General features: G+C 38.0%; 1 protein-coding gene across 1 annotated transcript in view; it reads left to right on the forward strand.

Annotated features, from left to right (window-relative positions):
• Positions 1-26,823, forward strand: part of avil (advillin) — a 131,231-nt gene that overhangs the window by 65,556 nt on the left and 38,852 nt on the right. The window contains exons 8-12 of the mRNA XM_051672275.1: positions 10,706-10,784; positions 11,489-11,587; positions 13,600-13,753; positions 23,557-23,657; positions 23,748-23,885. Of these exons, the coding sequence (XP_051528235.1) occupies positions 10,706-10,784; positions 11,489-11,587; positions 13,600-13,753; positions 23,557-23,657; positions 23,748-23,885 (571 nt within the window). The remainder of the gene's footprint in view (positions 1-10,705; positions 10,785-11,488; positions 11,588-13,599; positions 13,754-23,556; positions 23,658-23,747; positions 23,886-26,823) is intronic.

Here is a 26,823-nt window from a genome sequence, read left to right on the forward strand (position 1 = left end):
GCGCTGAGCCTTTTCCAGAGGCTCTCCCTTCCCCTGCCCAGCCAACCCAGTTCCAGTCTGTTTTTGGGGACATCTTTTTCTCCCCTAAGGTATTGTTTTGCTTATTTTTTAAAGCTTAATAAAGCCCATTGAAACACTGCGCTTGAGTCCTCACCTCTCTACTCTGATCCTGACAAGTGCACACTACACTACTCAAGCTTGTCTCCTTTTATGTTTTGAGTCAGCAACTGGTCTGCGAAAAGAAGTCTCAGATAGTGTGCACACTCTTGCGACTCACCCCGACAAGTCACAGATGCTACAACGGAATTTAAAACCCACTTGAAATCTGGCCAACGAGTTGTCAGGTGTGCGCATTGTCCCGACGAGCAAGAGAACGCAACAGCAAATTAAATATAAAAGAGAGCACAAAAAGAGAGAAAAGTAGTGGGAAGAAGGAGATAAAATTTTTTAGAAAATAAAACATCACCCACATTTCCCTACCCACTGTCTAATAATTATTTTCAGCTGTTTTTCTTATTTTTTTCCTTTCTGTGCAAATAAGCAAAAATAAATGGGCACGAGCTGTTCTTTAATGTTTGTCAACATGTTGTCACAAATAAACTGTGCACGAGTTTGTGAATGAATTTTGTTATTGTAATTTTAAGATGCCTTTTGAGCGATTGGACAACGTTTTAGAAAGCTGTAACGAGGTTCAAACCATTTTGGTTTTCTATTTGTCCACTTCAAACACATTCAAACATGACCACATTGGACTCGTAGTGCCACAGCAGCGAAGCTCCGCCTAATAAATAAAGAGTTTTATTTAAACTTTAACGTACACTGAACATGTACATTCACAAGAACTTCACAGATTTCTTCAGTGTGCCTAATATCAACATGCAGGGACACAGATATGGGACTTAGAAGCTCAGTTAATATGCATTTAACTAAAATAAATTCTGCTGTAAACTTCACGTTTGTGCTTATATTAAATGCAAGTATAATTATGAGAAACTGTGTGCCGGTTTTTAGCGCTTTTTCTTCTTTGGCACTCACAGCCCACAATTCTTAGTGTCAACATATGATGAAATATGATAATGTGATGTACATATGAAAAAATGATGTACAAATACAAGTAATGTTAAGTTGAAGCAGATGGGTAGTAAAGATAAAATATGTAAGATAATCATAATATATCATGTAAAATAAAGTATTATAAAGTGAATATAAAAGTACAGCTGCAAAATCTATTTTTTTTTCTTTCTACATCGTTATTACTCTTCTAAAGTTTACCTCAGAGATTTCCTTCTCACTCGCGCAGGTTGAGAGAAATACGTGCTGTTGTAGCAACCACATGTAGCAACCACACTCTTAGAAGAAAAGGTTCCATGTAGAACCCTAAAAGGTTCTACCGCTCACTTCATACACTGATCAGCCACAACATTAAAATCACTGACAGGTGAAGTGAATTACATTAATTATATCGTTACAATGGCACCTGTCAAGGGGTGGGATATATTAGGCAGTATGTGAACAGTCAGCTCTTGAATTTCATGTGTTGGAAGCAGGAAAAATGGGCAAGCGTAAGGATCTGAGCGACTTTGACAAGGGCCAAATTGTGATGGCCCTTTTGGAGTGCATCTCCAAAATGGCAGGTCTTGTGGGGTGTTCCCAGTATGCAGTGGTTAGTACCTACCAAAAGTGGTCCAAGGAAGGACAACCGCAGACCGGTCAGAGTGCCCATGCTGACCTCGTCCACTGTCGAATTTGCCTACAATGGGCACGTGAGCATCAGAACTGGACCATGGACCAATGGAAGAAGGTGGCCTGGTCTGAAGAATCACGTTTTCTTTTAGATCATGTAGATGGCTGGGTGCATGTGCATCATTTACCTGGGCAAGAGATGGCAGCAGGATGCACCATGGGAAGAAGGCAGGCCGGCGGAGGCAGTGTGATACTCTGGGCAAAGTTCTGCTGGGAAACCTTGGGTCCTGGCATTTATGTGGATGTTACTTTGACACGTACCACCTACCTAAAGATTGTTGCAGACCACGTACACCCCTTCATGGCAACGGTATTCCTTGATGGCAGTGGCCTCTTTCAGCAGGATAATGCGCCCTGCCACACTGCAAAAATTTTTCAGGAATGGTCTGAGGTACATGACAAAGAGTTCAAAGTGTTGATTTGGCCTCCAAATTCCCAAGATTTCAATCCGATTGAGCATCTATGGGCTGTGCTGGACCAACAAGTCCAATCCATAAAGGCCCCACCTCGCAACTTACAGGACTTAAAGGATCTGCTGCTAACGTTTTGGTGCCAGACACCACAGGACACCTTCAGAGGTCTTGTGGAGTCCATGCCTCGATGGGTCAGAGCTGTTTTGGTGGCACGAGGGGGACCTACCCAATATTAGGCAGGTGGTTTTAATGTTGTGGCTGATCTGTGAATTTGGAACCCCTAAAAGGTTCTATATAGAACCCTTTTTAAGGGTTCTATCCAAAAAAACCTAAAGGGTTCTTTGAGCCATGTGGAAAGGTTCTATATAGAACCTTTTAAGGGTTCCCAAAATGCATCCGTAACATTTGGTTTTTATTTAGTTTTTAATTTCTTTTTTTTGTTTTATTACCAGAAGAATGTTTAATAGATATGAGAATTGAATATTTCATATACCGTATCACTAAGAAAGTGAAATAACCATATCTGTTACGATTGCTGTTGTCTTCCTTGTGTTTTGCCTCTGTCATCTGTTCCCCCTGGACTACACTTCCCATAATCCCCTGCTCTTATCACTTCCAGCTGTTCCCTATTGATTCTCACCTGTGTTTCATTTACCTCGTTTATCCATGTATATATATATTGTCCTATTGTCTGTTTAACCTTTGTCAGTTGTTATGTGTGTTTATCTAGTTTGTGCTCCGAGTTTTAGCCTGTTTGTTTATGTTTTGCTCTTGTTTCCTGGTTCCTAGTTTTGCCCTGTTCTGCGTTTTTCCTGTCTTGTATTTTGTTTTATTTATTCATCATTAAAGTTGCTGCACATAGATCCTGCTCTCATCACATCCTTCAAATGTTACAGAACAACAGACTGAAATGGATCTAGCAGCATATTTTATCCAGTTGAGCCGAGCGAATTTACCAATTAGGGAATACTCTCATCTGTTTAGCACCGTTGCCAGATACACGGGATTTACCGATTCCCACCTGAAATCCCTGTATCGGATCGGACTCATGGCTCACAAGTGAAGGGAATTGCTGGAGACCGGAGATTACATGTGGGAGGAATATGTGGAGTTAATATTAGAAACATTTGCTCCAGAGGATCCTCCTTTCTCAATCCCGGCTTCCGAGTCTTTACTCGGTTTACTCCACGCCATGTCACAGCCACGTCTGAGTCTGCTCCACATCTGCCACGGCCAATGAGTCAACGCCCACGCCTGTCACGGCCAGCGTTGCCAGCCTCGTCCGTCCCAGAGCCTGCGCTGCCAACTTCAGCCTCCCGGAGGAGGAGAAAGGCTTCTTCCCAAGTCTCTGCCCATGTTCACGACCACAGAGGCCCCTTGAGCCTTCCACGGATCCACCTTCCACGGCGCCGCCTTCCACGGCTCCGCCCTCAGAGTCTTCCACGGCTCCAGTCTCTAGTCTGTGGTCACCACTCAGGCCTCCTGACCCTGTTTCAGCTCTGTGGCTGTCAACCAGGCCTCCTGATCCAGTCCCTACCCTGAGGTGGTCTCCTTGGTCTCCTGGCCATCTGCCAGATCTGCTCTGGTCTCCCTGGTCTCCTGACCATCCGCCTGATCCGCTCTGGTATCCCTGGTCATCTGCCTGATCTGCCCTGGTTTCCTTGGCCCCATGGTTCGTGCTCTGAGTTCTAGCCTCTTTATGATTTGTTTTTGTTTCCTGGTTCCTAGTTTTGCCCTGTTCCGTGTTTTTCCTGTCTTGCATTTTGTTTTATTTATTCATTATTAAAGTTGCTGCACTTAGATCCTGCTCTAGTCACATCCTTCAAACGTTACAATATCAAAGACATTTAAGTATTAAGTTTAATAGTTTGTATTTCTAACAGCTCAAGCAATAATTAACACAATTCATAATGTGATAATTATGAGAACTGACTTAAATCCACAGGTTTGTAATAAGCTAATTAGTAATATTTATATAAAATCGTAATGAAGAAATAATTTAACATTATAACCAAGTAAGATTAACTATTAAAAAAACAAAAACAAATGACCTATAAGCTGTTAAACCATTTTAGCACTGGGGCATATACAGAATCATTTATCACTAGTCTGACAAACTGAGTGAGGTCTTTTGGATATAAATAATGATGGGGATGCAATTTACTTCATTAGACAAAAAACCCAACGATATGGCAGGGAAGACGAGAGAATAAATAGAAGAAAGTGAGAAGATACAGGTGCTGCCACTAATCACTAGCAGCACAAATTAGTGCTGCCATTACAATGCTGATTGCACTGTAGAGCAGCGTCTGTGAGAATCATGAGGCAGAGAGAGAAACAAAAGCACATGGGACAACCTGAGAGATGGGTGGAGGAAATCCTGCAAACACAAGAATAAAACAAGACCTAAGAGGTGGGATCATGACCCAGTGATACCAACAATTACAATAATCCAAGTAATTTATTCTTAATTTAGTTTGAGTGTAAAGATGCAATGGAGAGAAGCCCTATAGCTCCATCTACATTTAAATAGCAGGTTAAATGAGTTAATCTGTATATTAGCGAAATACTATGCTATGAATAAAAATTGGTACTTACGAACAGCTTGAGTTGAAAATACATTCATTGAGAACTATTTTAATATGTCCAGTATCATATAAGCACACTATATGAGCAAAAACTTGTTCATTGCTGTGACTGGGTTAATGAAGGGTTGTACTGAATCAGTATATCTAGGGTTTTTTGAAAGAAAGAAATACTCCGAACTCATGAATATCTGTAAACTTGTTACAGTTTTACCTGCAAACATCTGTACTAAACACTGTCAATCCAAATGGTAAACACAATATTCCCAAGGAAGGTTTGATTCATTAAAGCATGAAAACAAATATAAGTGCCCAATACATTAACATAAAACATATCCAAACAGTTAGTGTGTAAACTACTTCAACAAACAAACAGATAACTTTTGTAAACATCCATCCTTGAATGCTGCTGGTCGGAAACTTAATGTGATGACGTAAGACTTTAGCTTCGCTCCAATTTCCGTCCAGAGAAACGTCTGGTGAAAAGCCATACTGGTTATATCTGGATATATCTCATATTAACAGGGTGAGGACATGGTGATTATGTTAATGCATTGAGCTTGGAATGCATTTTCAAATCCACATTGATCATCAGCATTAAAATAAAATAATGCAATTTCAGATTGTCTTAATTGTGTGTTAATGCAATTAAGGAAATTTGCATTTAAAATTATAATTTTGATAAAAAATTTTGCACAAATATATTAAACATATCCCATCAGTTTGGGTGATACATTTTGATTGAAATTTTGCAAGTCATAATGCATTCAAATTCATGTTAAATGGCAAATGCAAATTACTGTATTGAATTTGAATTTTGCTTCAAATGTTGCACACGTATTTATGGAACATGTCAATTCAAATAAAGAAATGCATTGCCATTTTGCATATTACATTGCAAATGTAACTATGCCAGCCATGTGATTCCATAGGCTAAAAGTAAAAAAAACGTACATTTTGATTTCATGTGGTTTGTAAATTCATTGTCATTGTCATTCTTTGCAGTGCAAACATAGGTCCTTTCTATGTCTTTAAACAGCCAAGTTAAGCGTGCTCTGTGCCTCCTCAAAATTCTGTGTAAAGATGCAATGCCACATAAAAGCCAGACTAAATTAAGCCTGCTCTGATCCACCTCAGCCCCTAGTATCAAAGGCAGTTCTGATGCTGCTTTGGCTCTGTGTAAAAGAAATGCAGAATTAGAGCCAGGGACTAAAAACAGTTCAAGGAACAAAGACGCAAAACAAAAGCGAACTAAATGTTTAGCAGAACATAACCGAAAACCGGAACAAAATGATTTTCAATTGTTCCTGAGTGAAAACATTATTTTTAAATGCTATAAACCGGTTATAACCGGTTAATTTTGTTCTGATCATTTTTTTCATGAAACTAAAGGCCAAAGGGTTTATCACAGTATATTTTTTGGAACTACACAACTTCATGTTTCATGAAAAATTAAGCATGTGCTTTGAACCTGAAAGAAACCGCTGCATCACACGTTTGACTAATTGTCCGTTGTGGATGTCATATTCTGTGAATGAAGACTTTAACAACTATCTATAATTACTTCAAATACACCGGCGGCCAAAAGTTTGGAATAATGTACAGATTTTGCTCTTATGGAAAGACATTTTTATTCACCAAAGTGGCATTCAATTGATTACAATGTATAGTCAGGACATTAATACCGTGAAAAATTACTATTACAATTTGAAAAAAAATGTTCAGCACTTCTTAAACTACTTCAGTGTTCTCATCAAAAAAAAATCCTCCATGTGCAGCAGTGACAGCTTTATAGATCCTTGGCATTCTAGCTGTCAGTTTGTCCAGATACTCTGGTGACATTTCACCCCACGCTTCCTGTAGCATTTGTCATAGATGTAGCTGTCTTGCTGGGAACTTCTCACGCACCTTACAGTCTAGCTGATCCCACAAAAGCTTAATGGGGTTAAGATCCATAACACTCTTTTTCAATTATCTGTTGTCCAATGTCTGTGTTTCTTTGCCCACCCTAACCTTTTCTTTTTGTTGTTCTGTTTCAAAAGTGGCTTTTTCTTTGCAATTCTTCCCATAAGGCCTGCACCCCTGAGTCTTCTCTTTACTTTTGTATATGAAACTGGTGTTGAGCGGGTAGAATTCAATGAAGCTGTCAGCTGAGGAGATGTGAGCTGTCTATTTCTCAAACTAGAGACTCTGATGTACATATCCTCTTGTTTAGTTGTACATCTGGCTTTCCACATCTCTTTCTGTCCTTGTTAGAGCCAGTTGTCCTTTGTCTTTGAAGACTGTAGTGTACACCTTTGTATGAAATCTTCCGTTTTTTGGCAATTCCAAGCATTGTATAGCCTTCATTCCTCAAAATGATGATTGACTGATGAGTTTCTAGAGAAAGCTGTTTCTTTTTTGCCATTTTTGACCTAATATTGACCTTAAGACATGCCAGTCTTTTGCATACAGTGGCAACTAACACAAAGACAATGTTAAGCTTAATTGAACGAACCAAATAGCTTTCAACGGTGTTTGAATTAATGGCAAGTGATTTTCTAGTATCAAATAAGCAATTTAATATGATTACTCAAGGATAAGTTGTTGAAGTGATGGCTGCTGGAAATGGGGCCTGTCTAGATTTGATCAAAAATGACTTTTCAAATATTGATGTTGCTCTTTTTTTACATAAGTAATGTCCTGACTGTACTTTGATCAGTTGAATGCCACTTTGGTGAATTAAAGTACCAATTTCCTTCCAAAACAGCAAAATCTGTACATTATTCCAAACTTTTGGCTGCCAGTGTACATTCACAGCTAATTCAGATACAAGGAAAGCATTATTAGATATAAAAAGTACATTTCTCAGTTGTTTTAAGTTTAATAAGTCTTCACTGAATTATTGTTAGAACGTTTGTTGCTCAGAATGAACCGAAATAAAAACATTTTTAGTTTTTAGTCCCTGATCAGAACAGCTATTAACATTGCGCTATTAGCAGGCATAACCGTGCATACACTCACTGAGCACTTTATTAGGAACATCTGTACACCTACTTATTCATGCATTTATGTAATCAACCAATTGTGTGGCAGCAGTGCAGCGCATAAAATCATGCAGATAAAGGTCAGGAGCTTCAGTTAATGTTCACATCAACCATCAGAATGGGGTGGAAATCAGTGATTTCGACAGTGGCATGATTGTTGGTGCCAGACGGGCTGGTTTGAGTATTTCTGTAAGTGCTGACCTCCTGGGATTTTCATGAACAATAGTCTCAAGAGCAGGGGTCGGAAATCTATGGCTCGCGAGCCACAAGTGGCTCTTTGTTAAAAATCAAGTGGCTCGCCAGGTGTCTCACCATTCACCAACACATGATCGTTTAAAACTTTCTAGAGATAATTTTCCTGTAGAAAGTGTGGGTGTGATTGCAAAGCTTGAAGTTAATGACACTGTTTTGATTTCCTTTCTCCCGAATTTGTCGTACAGCCTACTCCTGGTGAACAAGGTTGCCAAATGCAAATTTTTCATGTGGAGTATTTTGCTGATGTACCAGCCACTGTGGAAGGCAACCTGTAAGACTTCTCTGAGTGATACATTACAAGAAATTAGACACAAAGACGTGTGTTTGACGAAATGTGATTATATTTTGAAGAACAGACGAAAGAAAAGCCACCGATGTGCGCCTGATTTGATATGTGTGCGCAGTGAGTTCTGCTGTTCACGAGTGCAATGAAAGTGCTTCTACAAGACACGCACATGCATAGAGTTCTGGGCCTCGTTTCCCAATAACTATTGACCTTAGCGGTTAAGAGCATTTTCAACGAGCAAATTATAAACGTTCATTATTTTTTATGTGCACCCAGGGTGTGAAATAGCACCTGCCACACTCCAAATTCGATGAGGCTCAATCCAGTTCACAAGCTCCTCCTCAATGTATTTCATGCACTAGTAATTTTGCTCATCTACCCGCAACAGGCGAGTGACCTGTAAGACATCTCTGAGTGACACATGACAAGAAATGCTGTTAGTCAAAAAGACATGCGCTTGAAGAAACACACTTTATTACATTTTTAAAAACAGACAAAAGAAAAGCCGTCAATGCTCATGTCTGATTCCCTGTTAGTTCAGAGGCATGCAACGTGGAACAAGCGCATGTAAAGAGTTATCAGTTTTTTTTATCTGTTTCATTTGATTGAAGACTGTTTGCAAGAATAATGTAGTCTATGGGAATGCTGCAAATGATCTTTGATCAACTCGTGAGGTGCTGTGAGTTTAGTTTGCTTTATTTCCATGGAGCAGTTCACTCTTACACATTCTGAATGCAACTCAGGGTTCAGTAATATATACAGGGATCTTTGCATTAAAAAAACAAAGACAAAAATGATTAAATCAAAGTAATATAAGACACATTCACCTAAAATTGAGTTCTGTTTTATTTTCTTTAGGCAGCATTAACTGTATTACCAAAACACAACACAAACACATTCGATTAGAACACACATTTGGCAGCATTTTTTGGGAACACAAGGGAATTATCTTTACATTTATAATTGTCTTTTAGTTCTTAATTTGTAGCTATTAGTAATTTTTCATCTGGTGTCACTGACGAATACTTGTGTGATGCCAAATGGGGCCGTTGGAGATGGTAAATGTTTAGATTTGGGGAGGTAGTTATATATAAGATTTTTTAATGACTTCGTTATTTTAAGTGCTTTTTTCGTTTCGTTTAAAGTGCAATTTGAATTTAGAAATCTATTTTTTCATGATTCAATAAATTAATAAAAATTTTAAAGAAAATCAATACAGCAAAAATATTCACTGACCCTTGGCAGGGGGTTTGACCATATAATCGAATATTGCAATATTTTAAAGGCCATTATCATTAAAATATTTTTTACATATTGCCCAGCTCAAAAGGAAAGTTAAATTTATTCATGAACAATTATAAAATGAAGTAATTTTATGGAGACCCGCACAAACACGTGTACTCCATTCCATATTGCAACATGTTACCTGTTAATTTTTGCATATTTGTTTGTTTTTTGTGTTTTGGAGTAGTCTATGGGCAATATAAAAAAATTATTTTATTGAAAAACTTTGTTTTAGAAAATAGAAAATTAATCATTTGTGCTATGGCTCTTTCGGAAAAAAAAAAATGCATCAACCAAAAATAAAAAAATTGGATCCTTAGTGAAAAAAGGTTCCTGACCCCTGCTCTAGAGTTTACTCTGAATTGTGCCAAAAACATTAAACATCCAGTGATCAGCAGTTCTGCAGACAGAAACTGCTTGTTGATGAGAGAGTTGAACGGAGAATGGCCAGATTGGTTCGAGCTGACAGAAAGGCTATGGTAACACAGATAACTCTGTACAATTGTAGTGCAAGTCGACCCTTGAGGCAGCATAAGACCACATTGGGCACTTAATTAGGACCATAGTGTTCCAAATAAAGTGCTCAGTGAGCATATATCCAGACATGCAGTGTAGTCAAGTGCACTTTCAGTATGTTAAAGAGATGATTCAGGTGTCTGGATCACAGTGGTGGAGCGATGCTGTACAGTCTCCGTAAAGTATGCCAGATCATGGTAGTCTGCTGCATCCTCCACTATACAGCAGTCAGAACCGGCCTACAAGATCGAGAATTGTGATCTGGAATTGCACCATGCAAACTGAGTTAAGAACCGATTTTGTGGGCGCATTTGTGCCATTGCTTGATCTGTATCATTCCTTTTGTGAATCGGCTGCTAAACCCATGTAAGTAAACGGGGCTTTAAGTGAGCGCAATTCATTCTTAGTGAATTCCAACCAAAATGTCATACATGTCAACTGCTTGTATTACATTCTGTATATGTAAAGGTGCTACTCTAAAATGTTATTACTTGATTGATTAATGGAGTGACTTAATGTTTACTAGGGGCTAATTAGAATTGTCATCAAAAGAGAATCGTTACCTAATCTTTATTTAATTAATCTCCAACCCTGAAGTGTTTCAGATGCAAATGGAACTTTGAACATTACAGAGATTGCAACTAGTCCACTAACTCAGAATATGCTGAATCACAGTGTAAGTACATAAAACATCTGATCTAAATTGTAATGTGTAATGTGCAAAAATGCATAGGTAGATACATCAGTGGTTATTTTTTTATTTTTTGTCATATATATATATATATATATATATATATATATATATATTAGAAAATGGCTTTTAAAAATATTTTAAAATATACTTTGCAGGAATAATATTAAAGGAATAGTCCACCCAAATATTAAAAGACGGAAATGGATGGATGGAAAAAGCTCAAAAAAGACAAAAAACAGACTATAAAAGTATCATAACCGTAGTAAACATGACTTGTACATGATATTCCAAGTCTTCTGTAGTCATGCATCAGTTCTGCGTGAGGAAAAGACCCAAATTTACATTTATTCAAATTTAAGTTAAATCTTGCATACTCAAACTTGTCATGTCACAATTGGTGACATGACATGAGAGAACCAATGCCGTTCAGCATCACTGATGTCAAACCTGGCACAATGCATCTTCACGTGGCATATTTGAATATATGCAAAGACCAAAGAAGATATGAGAGCTGCGTAAATGTAAATTAGGACAGAATTTTAATTTTCGGGTGAACTATCCCTGAACTGCCATCTTATTGTTTACTCCCATTAGACCGTAGTGAGTCAATAAAAAACTTTGACCAAACATATGTTTTCATGTATAATGTATCCATATTACATTTTTTATTTTACTTTTTATTGCAGGACTGTTATATTTTGGATCAGGGTGGAATGTCAATGTTTGTGTGGAAGGGGAAGACAGCTAATAAAGCCGAGAGACAAGCGGCTATGACCAGGGCTCTGGTGAGATACTGTTTTTTAAAAAAAATTTTTATAACTTACACTTTTCACATTCAACTGTTGTATCAGCTACTTTTCATAAGTACCTTATTTTTTGGAAATAAGTCACACCTGGTCAAAATCGTGTTGTTGAGAGAGAGGAAAAAAAAACACTGATAGCCTGATAGAGGTGTAATGCAGAAGGCATTAGGACCCAAGAATCAATGACTTTCCTTCCGCCGCTTTGCATGTGCAGTCGCTCCATAAAGAATACCTCAAGATCTACGCATTGTAACATGTTGTACAGGGCCGACGATAGCTGTAGGCAATAGCAGGTAATTGCCTATGGCCTCCACATTATTCGCCTTCCGGACGAATTTTGAAAGTTCAGGTTGCCTAGGGCCTTGGAAATCGTAGCCCAAACCCTGCTGTTTTATTCTGGCTTGTTTTAATCAGGAGCACCTACTTTAAGTCATTTAAGTAATCATTTTTCATATTTTGTTAATGTTGTATGTTTCATGAAAAAAAAAAACTTGACAAATAATCCACATCCGTTATAACATATTTAACTCTGTGTTTGCACATACAAAGAAAAACATTGTAGTCTGTGGGTGAAACAACATGATTTGTATTCTATTCATTCATTTTTAATGACTGTTGTTCAAGAATATTTCTGAACTTTGCAACCCTATTTGCTATGCACTAATTGTCATGTTCACTGACTGAATACTTTTACTGATGAAACATTATTTTGTGTTGATGTGAGTAGTTGCATGTGACAGCGGTCTTAGAGTACCACGATAATGTTATGGTGGACAGAATATCAACTGGTTGCTTATACTACTTAGTATAGGCAAAAATCTCTAAATAGGCTACTTAAAACACTACTACCGTCAAGGGGTGGGCGATATGACCAAAATCTTATCACGATATGAGTAATTTTATATCATGATAACGATATATATCATTATATAGTAAAGGTTTTCTGGAAGATTAATAAAAATGTTTATATATTAAATAACCCTATTGTAATGCCTATTGTTGGAACTCCAGTAAGTGAATTAAAACTACTTCCTCTTTATTTGGAACAAGACAAACATTGTCCAAGTAAGTAAATAAAAATAAACTTGTTTTCAAAAATCAGCCTTATCAAAATGCTAAATATAACAGTATGCCACATTTCAGTTTAAAATGTTGTTGACCAATATTATTATTATTATTATTATGCCTATTATAAACTTTGCTCAAGAAATGTAAGATCTTCTCAAAGAAATGCAACAAAGAAAATAAAACAAGTAAAAAATATCCAACAAAAATAAACACTTCTTGAAGAAAAATATGAAATAAATATCACTTCTTGCTAAATAAATAATACATAAATGAGAAATGAGTTCATCTTTTGGCTTTCATAATATAATTGTGTGTGCTTCACTTTGAGGTGGTAAAACAGATTGCTTGCATTACAAGTGATTATCATAGAGCGAAACAGTTTGCAGGTTAAATTTTTCTGCTCTGTACACCATATCGCACCTGTTTTATAACAATCTGCTCTTCATTTTCTTGACCTGTTTGGGAGTTGGTTCATGGTCCTTGTTTTGTCTTTTCCTGTTTCCCTTCCTGATTAATCTCCCACTGTGTCTTGTTCCCTCATTAGTTCCTGTGTTTTTATAGGCCGCATGTTCTTCCTGTCTTTGTCTAGCATTGTTTGATGTGTTTGGTTCTTGTGGAGAGTCCGGCCTTGTTTCATTTAGTGTCTTTGCTCTTGTTTGTTTAATAAAATCTGCATTTGGGTTCTCAACTTCTATTTGCCAGAGAATCACTTGGTACATCCACTAAGTCACACCAACCCATGTCAAACAAATAATTCAAAAATCAAACTCATTTCAAATGTTCAAACAAAGTGCAACCACAGACAATTGACTTATTATTAATCAAGAGGAAAAAAGGGTGTTCCTCATATGTCATAATAAAAACATTATCACTATCATAGTGATAACACCTGTATTAATCTTTTATTTATTTACTGATTTTTCCAGGAGTTCATTAAATTGAAGGGTTATCCACTTACTACTAAAGTGGAGATTATCAGTGATGGGGGTGAGTCAGCTCTCTTTAAACAACTCTTCAAGGATTGGACTGTCAAAGACCAAACAGCTGGGCTGGGGCGCATACACACTGTAGGGAGAGTCGGTATGTGCCTTCCTTTTTACTTAGCTGCAATGTATATATATCTGCTTATTGGGGAGTGCAGGACCTGTTGGACCACACTATTCTAGAGAATATTTCTCAGAATAGGTTTATTTTTGAAAATCATATTTTGTATAGACGCATACCTTGAAGTTTCGGCTACAACAGAGGTCTTGAACATTTCCACCGTTATTGCCAAGCAAAATTTTTTTTTAATGAAATGAAATTGAACACGCCCACATAGTGGGTTGTTGTCACACTATATGTGATAAGTTGGGATAAGAACCTTCTGTTAAACAGTCTTGTTCCCCTGCCACCACCACCAGCTAAACAAAATCTATGCCTCTCTTTAAATCTACACCTGCATTAAACAGCCTATAATAGGATTTTCAGCTAAATTTAAAAAGTAAAACAATTGAGGCACAAAATTCACAAAACAACAAAAATGTAAAAGGTAATGTACAAAAATATCAAAATAGTTTTTTTCTGGCCAACAAATATTTCAACCATTTTCTATACCTGCTTTTCCAATGAAGGGTCGAAGGGGTGCTGTAGCCTATCCTAGATTTCTCGGCCGGCAAACAAATATTGTCATTGATTAATTGACATTGAAAACCTGCCCTTTGTTTATCCAAGACCTATAAAAAAATTAATTAAAAATTTGTTTGGAGGGTAGAATTAAGCAATATGGCACGAGAGGCCGTGCTATATTTTGAATATACTATAGTCACAGCTGAAGGGTGGTGTTAGGTATGATGTGAAGCAGAGTGCCTGCAACCCCTTCAGCCGTGACTATATTAACAAATATGGCACAGCCTCAAGTGCCTTATTGCTTTTATAAAATGGTCACCACATAATGAAAATATTTGAGGCCATGAAATGCTTTTTTTATATATGTATATAGTTATATTATCTTCCCTGAGGTCCACTGATAATGTTAGTAAAGATTTTTTGCATTAGAACAATCATAATTTAGTAATTCATGATCATTTTCCACGCTGTTTTTGTCCCTCTGTCTGAAACGCTCTGTTTTGGCCTAAGCGCCTTTTTTTTTTTTTTTTTTTAAGTGCCTCCTTAAAACTTCAACGTAAACGGCCACTGTTATGATTGGCTAACATCATGCAGCCCCTCAAATAGAACCATTTTTGAAACTCAAAGTCAGAGGAACAGCTCAACAATATTATACAACTAAATGTCAGGGTTTATACATAATGCACATCCAACACATTGCATCAGAATATATTAAGCTGTTCATCTCAAGTACAACAGTTAACACTCACACCCTGTCTACACTGGACACGAGAGTTGCGTTGCATCAAAAGCAATAGAACCCATTATAATCAATGATGCTGTCTGCCATGGAAGTGTCCACTGCGGTGCGTTGGGTTGCGCCGACAGTAAACAGATGTTACATTCCATTTTGCACTGCATGTGGTGGTGCTACTGCCAACAACACAAATAAAAGGTTTAGAAAGTATGTGTCGACACGCCTGGTAGATCAGAATGTCAAGATAACAAAAACAAACCGATTGACCATGTCTCTGAGCACATCATTAACGAGTGCCTGGAAGACCACCGGCCGTTGGAAAGGCCAACGGGCTTGACCAGATATTCAAAATTACTTGTCGGGGTGTCAAAGGCAGTGTTCCATTCTTCCCCCTCCCTGATCCGGACAAGGTGGTCAGCATTGCAGCTGTTCAACCAAAGACAGACGCTCCCTGCAAAAGTTCGAAGGCTGAAGGCATCAGTGGCAAAGGGTAATGATTCTTATCCGTGATGTCGTTCAACCCCCAATAGTCTATGCAGGGACACAAGGAACCATCTTTCTTCCCCATGAAGAAGAACCCCACCCCTGCCGGAGAAGGAGGCTGGATAATACCGGCTGCCAGAGAATTGCCAATATACTTCTCCATAGCTTCCCTATCAGGCACAGAGTGCAAATAAAGACATCCCCGAGGCAGAGAAGTACTGGGCAGGAGATCAATCGCAGAGTCATACGGGCTTTACAGAGGCAGAGATGCAGCTCGGTGCTTACTAAACACCGCCCTTAGGTCGTGATAGACCTTGGGTACCCCGGTGAGATTCATTGGCTCCTCCTGCAACACAGGACAAGACAAAACAGAGGAGAGAGTGGAACGAAGACATTGTGACAGACAAAAAGGACTCCAAGACAGTACTGAACTCTCACCCCAGTTTAAATGTGGATTATGTGTCTCAGGACCACTGGAGCAGAGGGAGAATGAATGGATGTAAAAACAGATCTTTTTAATGTGGTTTCCAGAGATGGTGAGAATGAGAGAGGCAGTGATGTATGACTTTGGTGAGGGGAGTTCCACATAGTGTGCTGGCAGAGAAGGGGTCTTTTAATGGAAAACAGGGAATGGCCCATATGTTGATGAGGTTGCTGTCCAAAACATTTCCCTCAGCTCCAGTCAATGAGAGCGGAGTTCCGATGACTGATATTACCACACTGCAGCCTGATCGGGAGGAAAATCTGAAGTCTGGGGGATTTATCAAGGAGTAATGCTCACCATTAACCTCCTTCCTAATGGTGAGCAGCTCCTTTTACCGGACAGGATGCGGCGGTGTGCCCCGGTCGTCCACAGTAGAGACATAAGCAGCTGACCAAGTGGTGATGTTCTTCAGGTGATAGCCGAGCTCTCCCAATCTGCATCGGCTCCTCCCCTGATGCAGGTTCAGGCAATGAAACCATAGCTAGAGATTGCTCACAAAGAGGGAAGACTCTATGGCGATGTTGTCGCATGGCAAGGGGATTATCCACTCATATAGCTAGGTTGACCAGGGCATCAAAACTTGCAGGGAGATCAAAAGCATATAATTTATCTTGAACCTGGTTGGAGAGCCCATGCAGAAACTGGTCCCACTGAGCTTTCTCATACCAACCACAAGAAGAAGGGTGTGGAATTCAATAGAGAAATCAGAGACTGATCTGTCTCCTGACGAAGATCAGAGAGGATTCTCGCCGCCTCAGTCCCAGTAGCAGAGCGATCAAAGACTTTGCAGAGTTCAATGGAGAATGATTGGAATGAGACACAGCAGTGGTGTTTGTTGTCCCATACAGTGGTTCCCTACTTGCGAGCTCTCCCAGCAAGAAAGGTGATGACATAGGCCACCTTTGACTCTCAGATGGAAATTATGACTGCTGAAGAGCAAACACCAAGGAACATTGATACAGGAATGATCAACAGGAATTAGGCTCACCAGAGTAGGATGCCGGAGGATTTAACCAGGGCCCAGAGCGTCTGTTGGTGGTGGAGCTGCTGCGGCTTCGGTGGTAGTGGGACCGGTGTTGGGAGAGAGCTGAACTTGTTGGACCAGCTTGGTTAACTCGGCTATCTGTCAAGCCATTTTCCTGATGGCTTGATTTGAGGTGGAGAGTTCCTCCTGCTGACGACTGAGGAGGGCACTTTGTTGGGCGATGGCTGTACAGAAACTATGAAGGTAAATCTGTTGCAAAACTCGAGAGGTTGTAGATGAATTTGAGAACTTGTACAATAAATATTTGTATTCGTAAGTTGAAATTTACACTCACAGCAACGATGTGAATACTTGTAAAACATACACAAATCTGAAGTTGAATGTTGCAATCTGCACTCACAGACAATAATCAAAAACCTGTGTTTTGAATTCAAAGTTGTAGACAGTCACAAATGTGTAAAAATTACATTCACATAAATACAATACAGACACAAACTAATTTACTTTTGTACTTTAATTCACTTTCGCAGTACAACCACAAATCGGCAGATTCAACTTTTCAAATTTGGCACTGCAACTTCAAAGATTACCGTTTTCACATTTGCAACTATTTTTGCAATAAACCTTTAGCAAAACTCACTTTGTGCACTTACAAAAATTACAAACGTTGTAAACCCAGATGCGAGAGAGCAGACAACCGGTGTTGGGCGAGGCCAACAAAGTTGTGACCAATCACGAGCTGGAACAGCTGATGGTGGACCAATGAAAACAGATCATCTTAAAACGCGATTACATCATGCAGCTGCGTCAGCACCGTTTTTTTTTTTTTTTTGTAGCAAAACCAGTCCAATGGCTGGTTGATGCGGTGGCAGGATAAGTTAAGTAACTCGACTATTAAATGATTTTGAGTGTTTATCATGTAACAAATGATCAATGCAGAATTCAGTGCCGACAGACCACACGTTTTGTCTAAGGATGGCAATGAGAAATTCTCTGAAGAAATGTTTCTGTAGGATGTTTGTATATGGTATAACTACATGGGATTCGTCAGTCCAGCCAGCTGTCATATGCCACAATTTCCATATTTAGAAAATATTAAATAGAGGTTTGGCACCAATAGGAGTGAAGAAAGAATCTAATTTATCACCAGAGAAATGTTCCTAATTTTTTTTATCTTTTCCAGATAAAATGAGATGAATTATTGATGACAGAGACAGCTGACAAATCCTTATAGCCATTTTTATTCAAATGTTTAAACCGATCAAAGTCTGGTATCAAGTAGTTGCTTAATTGCTTGGACAGAAACATTTTTGATTGTTCTGAATTGTAAAACACACACCAACTTGAGTGTTATGCTTTCCAAATAAATTCTCATTTTCACATGAATGGATAACTATATTAATCACGCTTGCTGACTATCTATAGAAGATTAAAAATCATGCCTTTATTTTTTCATTATTATTATTTCAGTTAGTTGTTTCCCTTATACCTATCTCTACTTCAGTGCTGTAATATTGCATTGTTGTAAATTATCAAGTAAAGTTTAAATCTAAATAAGTCATACTGTTAAAAGTTTAAGTCTGTTTAAACTGTTTTCAGCATATCCATGCTGATCAATCCTTAAAATCAAGCAGTAAGAAAGTACACCTTGACACCATAAGAATAAAATATATAATTTAGAATTTATTAAAATACATAATTGCCTGACTGCGATGACTTGCTTTAATCATGATTATTTTAGATTACCGTGGTCATGTGCACTTTTAATTTAAATCACATACTGACATCGAAATAAGGGAAATGAGCAAATACTAAAAACACCAGAAAATTAGTTTAGTTCAGATGCAGTGGGAGAATAGATTCATCCATAAAGTACTATGATCAGTTTTGATTGGTCTGGATTCAGTTGTTCCAGCTCTTGTGATTGGCCACAACTTTGTTGGCCCTGCCCCCACCCAACACTGGTAGCCTGCTCTCTCACATATGGGTTTACAAGTGAGTTTTGCTAAAGGTTTATTGCAAATGTCAAAGTGGGAAGATTTGAATTTGCAGTGCCAGATTTGAGAGGTTGTAACTGCCGATTTGCGGTTGTACTTATGTGAATGTCATTTTACACATTTGTGACTATTTGTCTACAACTTTGAATTCAAAACAGGTTTTTGATTATTGTCTTTGAGTGCAGATTGCAACATTCAGTTTCAGATTTTTATTTTACAAGTATTCACATCATTCCTGTGAGTGTAAATTTCAATTTACGAATACAAATATTTATTGTACAAGTTCTCAAATTAAAATCTACAAACTCTCAAGTTTTGTAACCGATTTACCTTAATAGGAAACTGGCTCCCTCCGCTGAGTCCATGTCTGGCCAGATTGTTCTGTCGAGGGGCGTTTACAGAGATGGACTCAAATGCAGAGGGAAACGTAAACCGAGCTTTATTGATGACACAGAGTAAAACTAGTGATTAGTCAATGATAAATAATCCTGGCACAGACTGCAGAGTGGAATGAAGAAACAGAGGATGGCTGGATGACACCCGGGCGATGAGGAAGAGTAGATTGGCAAATGGCAAGAGTAATCCACAGTGGTGAGTGTAAATCCAATGACAGATAAATCCAAACAGGCAATAATCCAACTGGGAGCAGGTGAGAGAAAACAAAAAGATAGACTGATAGGTAAGACTGCAGACACAGAAAACACTGAACAATCTGGTGATGAACAAGACACACAAGGGAGAATAAATAGGGAGAGTAAATGAGGAACAGGTGAGAGTGATTACCTCGTGAGTGGCGCGAATGAGCAGACAGACAGGAAAAAACCAGACTGGCCCACCAAGGTTGTGACAGATATAGCCTTTGAGGAACTTTGTGAACTTTCCTGTGTGACAACTAGACTATAACTAGCATATAGATAGCTGACTCTTGCTTAAATATATGCTAGTGTGTGTTTTTTTTTTTTTTTTTTTTTTTTTTTTGTGTGTGTGTGTGTGTTCACAACAAATGTTACATTTTCATTTTGTCATTTGGCAGACACTTTTTATGGAAGCTGTGGAGTGCCAATTAAAAAAGAATGAAGAAATAAATGATCAATCTATTAGTGTGAAAATAAAAACATGAAGAAATAAACCAGTTATAAATGAACAAATAATTAGAGACATTTAAATTTTTTTAATGTTTAAAAAATTTAATACATTTAACAATAAAATTGTGCAATAATAAATCATGTATTTAATTCATGTTTAAAATGCAATTAAATGTAACAATATAATAGCACATTTATAAGTCATTTTTAAATACACCTTTTAAAATGAGTTTTAAAAAAGCATTTGGCAATTACTTTTTTCATCCATTTGCCAATGCCTTTTTTTTTATTTATTTTTTTTTTTTATTTTGGCTTTCTTTTTCCATTTGCCAGTTCCTTCTCTTTCTCCCTCTGACAGTTGAGTTACAAAATACCATTGGACAGTTGACTCGTGGGAGCAACCAATGAACTTTTGACTCAGTTTTAAGATATACCCCCTCTCCCTTGTCCCACTCGAAGTAGATGTAACATGGCCTGTTATTGGATGGCTATTGATAGAGGTATGAGCAGTTTGCATCTGTTGACCAATGAGAATCGGATAGGCAGGACTAGTTGCGCTGTGAAATAAAAAAAAAATACATGCCGGACAAACTCATACATGCAATGTATTCATTTCCTGTCCTCTATTTTCCTCTGTCAGGCTAAAAAATAGTAATTGTGGATAGTAACCACGATGCCGTCAACAGCACGATCCCCGCTGAACCATGCATCTGACTGAAAGCATGCCTGGAGTTCCGGGTGTCTTTCTTCAACGGCACTCGAGGTACTGAACTGCTGGAGAAAGACGCTGGAACTCTGGGCTGCAGCGGCCACCAGATCCTGAACCCATCTGATGCAAATGCTCTGCCAAATTTGTGAACAGACCCCCTATACTGTACCTTCAGTGTGCTGCGCTGTGGGATCACCGACAAAATTTTGCGAAACTGTTTCTATTTAAATAGCTTGATAAAGTGATTCTGCTGTTAGCTTAAACAACCAGAAATGTTTTTTTTTTTGTTTTTCAATAAAAGTGATATGACATGGCTTAATGTCACACAATTTAAGCAGTAAAGGGGGTGAGCATGGGTAAATATTTTACTGAAAATGTTTAGCCTAAAGCTTTGATATCTTACCTGAAACATCAATTAACATGTTAGTTGCCATTATCTGTGTCAATTAAATCTATAACATAATCTAGTCTGATACAATTTAACCATACATTCATTAAAGAATTTTAAATCCATAACACCCAAACTACAATTGTAAGAGAGGTATGTGATAAAAGTAGCAATAATTCACAAAGCAATTTAATGCCAGTGTACTGTGTATATTTAATGTGTATAGCCACTGTTAGTCAATAAACATCTTTATGAAGATGTGCACAACACAAGATTAAAAAGCATAGACTTTATTTGCGACATTATAAACAATCAGGTACACAGCAGGTTGATGTGGAAAATACAATATTTTAAAATTATCATTCCAAAGAGAACGTTTTTAAATGCTTGACAACAAGTTAAACACAACAGTAGTTTAAGCGCAACCATTTTCCACAAAAGTGTGCTCGCTTGCCTTCTGTGTATCCCCAGTAATTCCGAGTTTGAGTCTGCCTTTTCCAGATCATACTAGTTAGGCTATTACTTTAATAATAATAATAATAATAATAAATAAATAAATAAATAAATAAAAGATATATATTTAAAATTGTGGACAAATGTCTTGAGGAATGTGATATAACTGAAAGTGGATGCTGTGTCAACCCTTGATAGGAGCGGCTGAGGGAAGGTCAGGCAGCACAGAGAAGCGTTTGCATCAGATAGGTTCAGGATTTGGATTTGCTCTGCATTTAACAGCAGCTGATTTGCTTCATCCTTCTCTTTTGCGCAGGCTTAGTAGAGCACATAAACGGCTCATACCTCTATCAATAGCATCCAATGACAGGCCATCTTACATCTACTTCGAGATGCACCTGGGAGAGGGGGTGTGTCTCAAAACTGAGTCAAAACTTCATTGGTTGCTCACACGAGTCAACTGTCCAATGGCATTTTTTAAACTCGATTTGCCAATTGCTTTTCTTTCTCCATTTGGCAATGGAAAAAGAAAAGCCAAAGTAAAACGAAAAAGAAAAGCCACTGGTGATAAGATGAAGAAAAGCAAATGGTAAATGAATGAAGAAAAGCAACTGCCAAATGCTTTTTTTAAATGCAATTTAAAATGTGCATTTAAAATTACTTACTAATGTGCTATTTTATTATATTTATTTGTATTTTAAACATGAATTAAATACATGATTTATTAATGCACAATTTTATTGTTAAATATAATTAAATTTTTAAACATGAATTAAATAAACACATTTAAATGTGTCTGTTTATTTGTCCATTTATAAATTGGTTTATTCACGTTTTTATTTTCAAATTAATAGATTGCTCATTTATTTCTTTATTACTTTTTAACTGGCACTCCACGGCTTCCAAAACTTTCATCCAAAGCAATCAATTTTTCATTCAAAAGTCAACAATATCGGCAGTATCGCACTGCCAAGTTCCCAGGGTAGCTATAGAAGCTAGCACAGAAGAAACAGACAGACAGTGAATGTTTATTTTCTTTATTTTTGTATAATTAAATAGTATCTGCCATTAGTGTAGACTGATTAAGTGCTCACAGAAGATATGTGTTTTCAGCTGTTTCTTGAATGTTGAGTGTTACCCAACACCTATAGCAATATATATATATATATATATATATATATATATAATATCAGATTTTTACTTTGGAGGACAGAATTCACAAGTAATATTCTAGTTTAAGACATTACTGACATAGAAAATTAGTCAAAATGAAGCCCAATGTGTAATCGGGCTTAACCTGTAACCTGTTAGCATATCGGCACACGTATTTGTATCGTCCTAGCTGATAGGTTTTTTGACGTAATCTTAGCCAATCAACTTGCATACTATATCTCTAGCCTTTAAATTGCCTGAGTTGTTTGCAGGTAAGCCGGTTTAACTGCAGCTTGCAATGAGAGTTTTCTCTCTGAAATCGTCCTCCTCCTCAGCACCACATGTCTAGATCTGCTTCACAGGGATTGTATGTATGTTCAATTGTGCAGCAGCATGACTTACATGCTTCATACAGTATGTCTGTGTGTTTAGTAGTTGCAAGTCTTCGTACTTGCTCCGCAGCAGCAACGTAAGCATTTCCATTCCACCAAGACCAAACCTACTAGTCATATACATATAATACTTTAAAACTGTTCTGAGAGTTTTCATGACTGAACTATCACCCCTGAGACAACTTCCCCCTGTGACTACTAGCCCTCTTCTCCCCTATATTTTATTGGAAAACAAGACAATACTGATTTAAGAAAATAGTTTTGGCATGTATAGTTTGTGTTAATCAAACAGTGTTGTTTTTTTTTTTTTTTCTCATCAGTCACTGTAGTTACACCTCTATACTACAGTATTCACATTTCTTTGTAATTCAGTGTCAACAACCCACTCATAAAAACTGTATCTTTAATTAGCTGATGTCCCTCAAGAGAAGTTTGATGCCTCTAGGATGCATGTAATGCCTGAAGTTGCTGCAAAAGAGCGTATGGTGGATGATGGCAGTGGACAAATACAGGTCAGTATTTAAAAAAGTATAAGAGAAAACACCACGAGTGAGAATAAAGAAGCCAATGTGACATCTAAAAGATATATTTTACATCCTCAGGTGTGGCGTATTGAGAATCTAGAGATGGTGGAGGTGAGTTCTGAAATGCATGGATACTTCTATGGAGGTGACTGCTATCTGATTCTCTACAGCTATGATGTTAATGGAAGGAACAACTACCTCCTTTACATGTGGAAGGTAAAGAAACATATTTCCTATAAGTACAGTACTGCTTGTAGAACAAAGGCACATGTTTGCTCTCACTTTTTACTGGCAAGTCTGAAGCTTTAATTATGTTGATATTTACGGTTGTAAATAAAGTAAATTAACAAGTTAACATTTAAGACGGTAGTCCCGTGTGTACGTGCTGGAACAATATTGTTTTCTTGAACAATTTTAGTTTACCTACAACAGCTAAAATTTGGACATTTAAGTCACAAGACCGCAGGTAATAAGAGCTGTGCTGGTATACGGACAAAACAGAAAGATTGCGAGGGTGATGTGCTTTTATAAAACAGTTCAATGAACAAGTGAATAAACAACTAAGGAAACACTAAGGACTGCTTCAAAAATACACTTGTGTGGAACTACTTTCTTATGCCACGGATCAGGAACTTAATACAAATGTTTCACCCAAGCCTCCGTTACTAATTCAATAGCGTCACTTTAGAACAGTGGTTCTCAGCCCTGTTCCTGGAGTCCCCCAACACTGCAAATTTTTTATATCTCCCTTTTCTGACACACCCAATTCAGGTCTTGGAGTCTCCACTAATGAGCTGATGAGTTGAATCACGTGTGTTTTATTAGAGAGAGATCCAAAATGTGTAGTGTAGGAACAGGGTTGAGAACCACTGCTTTAGAACAAGTAACGATGGCTTGGGATATTTTTAACAAATGATTGGAGTAACAAGTGTGTGTGTGTGTGTACGTACCAGGGTCTGTCGCGACTCCCAAGCAGTGATGAACAGTAAAGCTGAAGCTGTTAGTTTAACTCTATTCCTCAGCTGTAGTGTAGTAGAAATCCGCTCCAAGCGATCGTGGAGTGATGGTGCCTTTACGTGCTCTCTGAATAATCCTGTGAGTATGTTGTCGGAGAGAAAACATGGAGGACACCAGGTTCATTCTTGCATATTTCTTGGGGAATTCATATTTTGACACTGTAACAAACTGTATGTTTGTCAGCTTGCTGAAGATAATGGAATTTGGGTCAAATACATCCTATTTTCAATGTGTAAAAAATCACCATCCGAGTGGGGGTCATGAGCATGCATTTCGCGGGAGCAAGACACCATACTGGCAACTTATACGGCTGCCGGTTTGCAAGAATCATTCACTATGAAAACTGTGCTCTCCACAGCCATGTTGAAAGTTTATGTCTCCTCCCAACTTGGAAACTCTGGTATCTGTTAGGCACCCTGAACACAAATTGTGATTACTCCATCTGTTGCGACTCTTATCTGTGATCAGCAGTAATGCTGAAGCTTTTAGTTTTAGCTATATTACTCAGCTGCAGTTTAGTAGTAATCCGAGCGATCACAGAGTGAAAGACAAGCCAATGAAGTCAATGAAACCCGCCGATGATATTATTGTCACTGGTGTGATAATGCCAGTAGTTCTCTCACTGGATTCAAATGTGCCGTGATGGTTAATTGCGCAACAGGAAAATTGGAGCACATCTCCAATAGATGCATTCTACATCCTCCTGTCCTTCCGAGTTTGTTCTACCAAGGCAATTTAGCAAGACTGGTATGCATAAGAACACAAGTCCATTCTCTGCGTTCTTAGAATTGAGAAACACCCATAATGTGTCTTTTGCTCAAACATTGAAAATAAAATGTCTCAGAAAATAAAAACATTTCTGTAATATTTTGTAATTTAAGTGTTATTATATAGAATCGAGATTATATCGAATTGTGAACCTCATAACGTATATCGAATGTAATCATGAGATAACCATATCATCCCTTCCCTTCTGTCTGTCTCTTTCTTTCTCTCTTTATTGTTCCATTTTGTTACACCCTAGCAACTGCCTATTCACACTCTAGCAACCGTATGGCAACACTCATATCTTGGCACCAGAATATCATGAAGACATGGGGGTGAGCTGTTTTGACTCGGGTCAACGTGTATCCATTCCTTAACACCCTAAAAGTCTAGTCTTTTCCAGCCAACTTTCAGATTATCAGATTTTTCATAAACACTGGGCAATATATAAAAAATCCTGACTTTTTTTTCATAGAAAACTGCAAATAAAGTCCTCTACAAATGAATATATGTACTGAAAATTAGCACCCATTCAGTCAGTTTATTACATGATGAACTGTTTCCACACAAGCAATATTATGCAGCAGTCTGAGGCTTCATCTTTGCTTCTTCTGAGGCTCTCCTTGTTGGCCGTTCCAAAATGGCGTAGCAGTTGACGTATCTGAAACAGCCGAATGAGGCATCAACGTATGTATATCTATGGTTGCAACTGCCTAACCACACCATAGCAACCAGATGGAACACCCTAGCAAACATATAGCAACACTCATATCTCAGCATCAGAATATCGTAGAGACTTGGGGGTGGGCTCTTTTGACCCGGCTTGTCAGTAGTGGTAGAATAACATAGAATGGTTCAACTAAAACCCAGCTCATAAGCATAATTAAATGTAAATGTGTTTATTTTGTTATGTGTGATAAGCCTTTAACGTTACAGAGGGTGGTGTGGAGTAGATAATAGTTCATATTATTTCTAAGAGGACATGTTTGACTAATAATTTAGCCTAGGGGCAGTGCGCTCAGCTTTTTGAAGACAGAGAGGGAGTCTGTTTCTCGGATGGAGTTCAGAAGGTCATTCCACCACCGAGGTACAGTGAAGTCGAAAGTCCGGTGTGTTGGTGCCTCTTTGTATTGGTACAATAAGGCACCGCTCATTTGCAGACCGCAGCCTTCTGGTCGGAATGTAGCTCTGCAGCAATTAATTTAGGTAAACTGGAGCAGACTCAGTGACTTTTCTGTATGCCAGCATCAGAGCCTTGAACTTAATACGTGCAGCAACTGGCAGCAGTGTCAATTTTTTTTTTCACTTTTTTTTTGTTTTAGTCATAGTTTATGTCTTTTGACGAAAAATGTCCTTTAAAATTAGTAAATAT

Source organism: Myxocyprinus asiaticus, chromosome 35 (assembly GCF_019703515.2).
Source record: "Myxocyprinus asiaticus isolate MX2 ecotype Aquarium Trade chromosome 35, UBuf_Myxa_2, whole genome shotgun sequence".
Lineage (NCBI taxonomy): Eukaryota > Metazoa > Chordata > Actinopteri > Cypriniformes > Catostomidae > Myxocyprinus > Myxocyprinus asiaticus.